This window comes from Leiobunum rupestre, chromosome 9 (genome assembly GCF_980474605.1).
Source record: "Leiobunum rupestre chromosome 9, qqLeiRupe1.1.hap1, whole genome shotgun sequence".
Lineage (NCBI taxonomy): Eukaryota > Metazoa > Arthropoda > Arachnida > Opiliones > Sclerosomatidae > Leiobunum > Leiobunum rupestre.
The window spans coordinates 54046132-54050094 of NC_143392.1; the positions used below are offsets into that span (position 1 = coordinate 54046132).

Below are 3963 nucleotides of genomic sequence, written 5' to 3' on the forward strand. Positions count from 1 at the left end.
GCATAACCGGGCACAGCTGGCACCGGTATCTCGGTGGAAACCCAAAAGGCCGGGAGATGGGTCCGCCGTGCCCTCATACGTAGGCCCGCAGCCCCACAGCAGGCTACTCAATCCGCCGAAGCGGCCAGGTTGCCCGGTCCCTCTCCGTTAGCCTGGGCCGAAGCCCAGTATCAAGCCCACACCTAAATGAAGTCGGAGGTGGAGATAGAACCATTTGGACAGAGCTAACATCTCCCAGTGCGCCACCGCCCTTATGGGTTACAAAAGCCGGACCCCGACTCCCCGGTAAAGCCACCAGTTATTGCACACTCCGACCCCTTGAGGGCCAGTGTTTTTGCAACCAAGGCGACATGGATTAATGGATTTAAACGGGGTAATTTTGCAGGGGGGGAATAGCGAAAACACAGCCAACGGAACAAGCCGACAACGACAACGCGGAAGGAGGACCCCAACCACAGCCCAACTCCGCGAAGGGCAGGAGAGGAGAAGCACAAGCGGGACGCGCCCGAAGTCACCGGTGAAGTTTAATGATAACAATTAAGAAAATACAGAATAACAACTTTTTTAAATAAGGTAATAGGTTAACAAAGCAAAGCAAAGCGAAACAAAACAACACGAGTTCGTAAATATGAAGGTCCTGATGGTGTAGATGGTTTATTGATGAGTTAAGTGAATTATTATTTTTTCATTAAAATAATTTGGTGGCTTGGTGTTGAAGATACGTAAGTAGTAATGGAATAATTCGTTGATGGATTTTAAGAATATCTGCACAAGTGGTTTTTTTATGTTAAGTTAAGCGAAGACGATGATCTTGTAGGTGTTTATGTGAAGTGAAGCGAAGGTCTTGTAGTAGATTTTGTATAAAGCGAAGTGAAGGTCTGGTAGGTTTATGAAGCAGGTTTTTGTTTTTTTTTGTGTTTGAAGTGAAGTGAAGGTCTTGTAGGTTATTTTTTATTATTGTGTTTAGTTTGAAGTGAAGTGAAGGTCTTGTAGGTTATTTTTTATTATTGTGTTTAGTTTGAAGTGAAGTGAAGGTCTTGTAGTTTATTTTTATTATTGTGTTTAGTTTGAAGTGAAGGTCTTGTAGTTGTTTTTTTGGAGTAGATGACTTGGAGAGTTTATTTTTGAGTAGGGGACTTGGAGAGTTCATTTTTTTAGAGTAGATGACTTGGAGAGGTAAGTTTGTTTGTTTTTTTTTTAGAGTAGAGGACTTGGGGAGTTTAATTTTTGGAGTAGATGACTTGGAGAGGTAAGGTTTTGTTTTTGAGTAGATGACTTGGAGAGGGTATTTTATTTATTTATTGAAATTTTTTTGGAGTAGATGACCTGAAGAGTTGTTTCTTTTGGAGTAGGGTAGAGGACTTGGAGAGGTAAGTAAGTTGATTAATTTTTTTGCATTATATATTTTTGAGTAGAGGGCTTGAAGAGTGTTGGTTTTTGTTCGGAGTAGATGACTTGAGGATGTTTGTTATTTTGGAGTAGGTGACTTGAAGAGTTTTTTTGGGAGTAGATGACCTGAAGAGTTGTTTCTTTTTGGAGTAGAGTAGAGGACTTGGAGAGTGTTGTTGTTGGTTTTTTTTGAGTAGACGACTAGAAGAGCTTTTTTTATGGAGTAGATTACTTGGAGAGGTAAGTATTGTAGAGTAGAGGACTCGAAGAGTGTTATTTTTTGTTTGGAGTAGATGATTGGGAGAGTTTTTTTGGAGTAGATGACGTTAGAGTTTTTTTTGATTAGACGACCTGGAGAGGTAAATTTTATTTATAATGGAGTACTTGAAGAGTTTTGTTTTTTTGGGGTAGAAGAAATGAAGTGGTTTTTCTTCTTTTTTGAGTAGATGAATTGGAGAGTAAAGGTTTTTATTTTTTTGAGTAGATGACTTGGAGAGTTTAATTTATTTTTGGAGGAGATGACTTGGAGAGGTAAGTTTTTTTTAGAGTATATTTTTATTTTGGAGTAGATGACTTGAGGGTTTTTTTTTGTTTTTTTTATTACTTCTTTCTCTCTTTATATATATTTATATATATATATATATATTGAAAAATTTTGAAAGACAATAGCAAAATAAAAATTGAAAATAAAATAAAATCATAAGAAAATGGCTCTTTTATTAGTTTTGTTTTAATTAAATGAAAAATTTTGAAGACTATAGGGAAAATAAAGTTGAAATTAAAAATATAATCATAAGAAAACGCCCCCCTTTTTTACATTTAATTGAAAATACATTGTAAATATTGAATGAAAGTAATAATGAGTTACATGAAAAGACAAAATACAAATATATAAATATTACTTCCACTTTCTCTTTCTGCACACCCATACAAAGTAGCAAATCCAAGAATAAAATTTTGACACCAAAATAAGGAGTAGCGGTAATGTGGAAAATAATTTTAAAGCCAGAGAAGGTCGAAATTCACTAAAATGAACCTCATTAAATCACCCAAATCCCGCAGCTTATTTGACTTGATGATTTCATCCTTTTTGCATATAAAGTGATCCCGATCAATAAATCCCTCTGTTAAAGAACATTCCCATAGATAATGGTCAGCATTAGCGTTTTCATAGCCACAGGCACAATATGGGCTGTCAATGTGACCAAGATTAAATAAATAAGCCGGGAATTTGCCAGGGTTAGTTAAAATTTGAGAAGCGAAATAGTCGATATTTAAATTTTGAAGGGAAACAGTAGGTTAGAAATCAAAAGTAAAGCGGCCCTTATCGCTAAGTCTCCAAATATTCTGCCATTCTGCAATTGCGATCGAAAGTAGATGGTCTTTAAGGTGCTTTCTGGATTTTTCAAGAGGTAAACAGATAGAAGATACCGAGGTTTTAGCATTTTTTGTTAGGAAATCTGCTTGCTCATTCCGTATCGTGCCGCAGTGAGCACGAGTCCAAAGAAGTGAGAAATTATTGTTGTTGAAGAGGATTAATTTAATTTGGTTGGCAGTTTTGTTCGTATTTAATGGATTACGAATAGCGGAGACTGAAGAAAGACTGTCGGTAAAAATTTTGATCGGATCGACATGGTTTGTAAAAAAATTTCGAGTGACCCACTGGAAAGTGTGAAGAATAGCTAAAAGTTCTGCATGATAAATATCAGAGTGAATGGGCAGAGTATATTGTTGAAAGAAAGTTTCAACCGAATTGGAGAAAACCACAAAAGCAAAAGAGACTTGATTTTCGGACTTGGACCCATCGGTAAAAACCTCAATACCAATGCCCGAAGGGTCGGTTTGTACTAAGGAAAGTGATGGATTTTTTGCAGGATGTTTATAATACAGTGGGTCAGATCGTTCGGAATCGTATCCCGAAATAGCAATAGAGCAATGAGAGCTCCCCTGTCTAAGGGTATAAGACCTAAAAAACGCCGCTTCTTGACTGATAGTCAGATGCACTGGTTGGATTCCGGTCAAGACTAGAAGACTTTGAGTTGAAGCCGTACGGTATGAGCGGGAAATGCGTAATAGACAAATACGTTGAATAGAGTAGAGTTTGCGAATAATTGCGGAATTGTTGGAGGGTTTCCACCAAACTCCACAGGCGTAAGATATTATTCTTTCCAGTCCTCTTTTGTAAGGATTTTTAAGAGCGATACCCCGGACACCCCAAAGTTTACGGGAAATTGCCGCCAAATTTTGAGTTAATAAAGCAATTTTTGCCTGAATATTTGAAAGATGTGGAAGCCAGGATAATTTAAAGTCAATTTTCATCCCTAAGTAAGTTATAACTTGCAAATGCATAATAGACAAATACGTTGAATAGAGTAGTGTTTGCGAATAATTGCGGAATTGTTGGAGGATTTCCACCAAACTCCACAGGCGTAAGATATTATACTTTCCAGGACTCTTTTGTAAAGATTTTTAAGAGCGATACCCCGGACACCCCAAAGATTACGGGAAATTGCCGCCTAATTTTGAGTTAATAAAGCAATTTTTGCCTGAATATTTGAAAGATGTGGAAGCCAG

The 3963-nt window shown here is 37.3% G+C and overlaps 1 protein-coding gene across 1 annotated transcript; it reads right to left on the reverse strand.

Annotated features, from left to right (window-relative positions):
* Positions 1 to 2688: 2688 nt before the first annotated feature.
* Positions 2689 to 3738, reverse strand: LOC149930914 (uncharacterized). Its single transcript, XM_090157984.1, has one exon. The coding sequence runs from the start codon at positions 3736 to 3738 to the stop codon at positions 2689 to 2691; it is 1050 nt and encodes a 349-aa protein (XP_090014110.1).
* Positions 3739 to 3963: the final 225 nt, after the last annotated feature.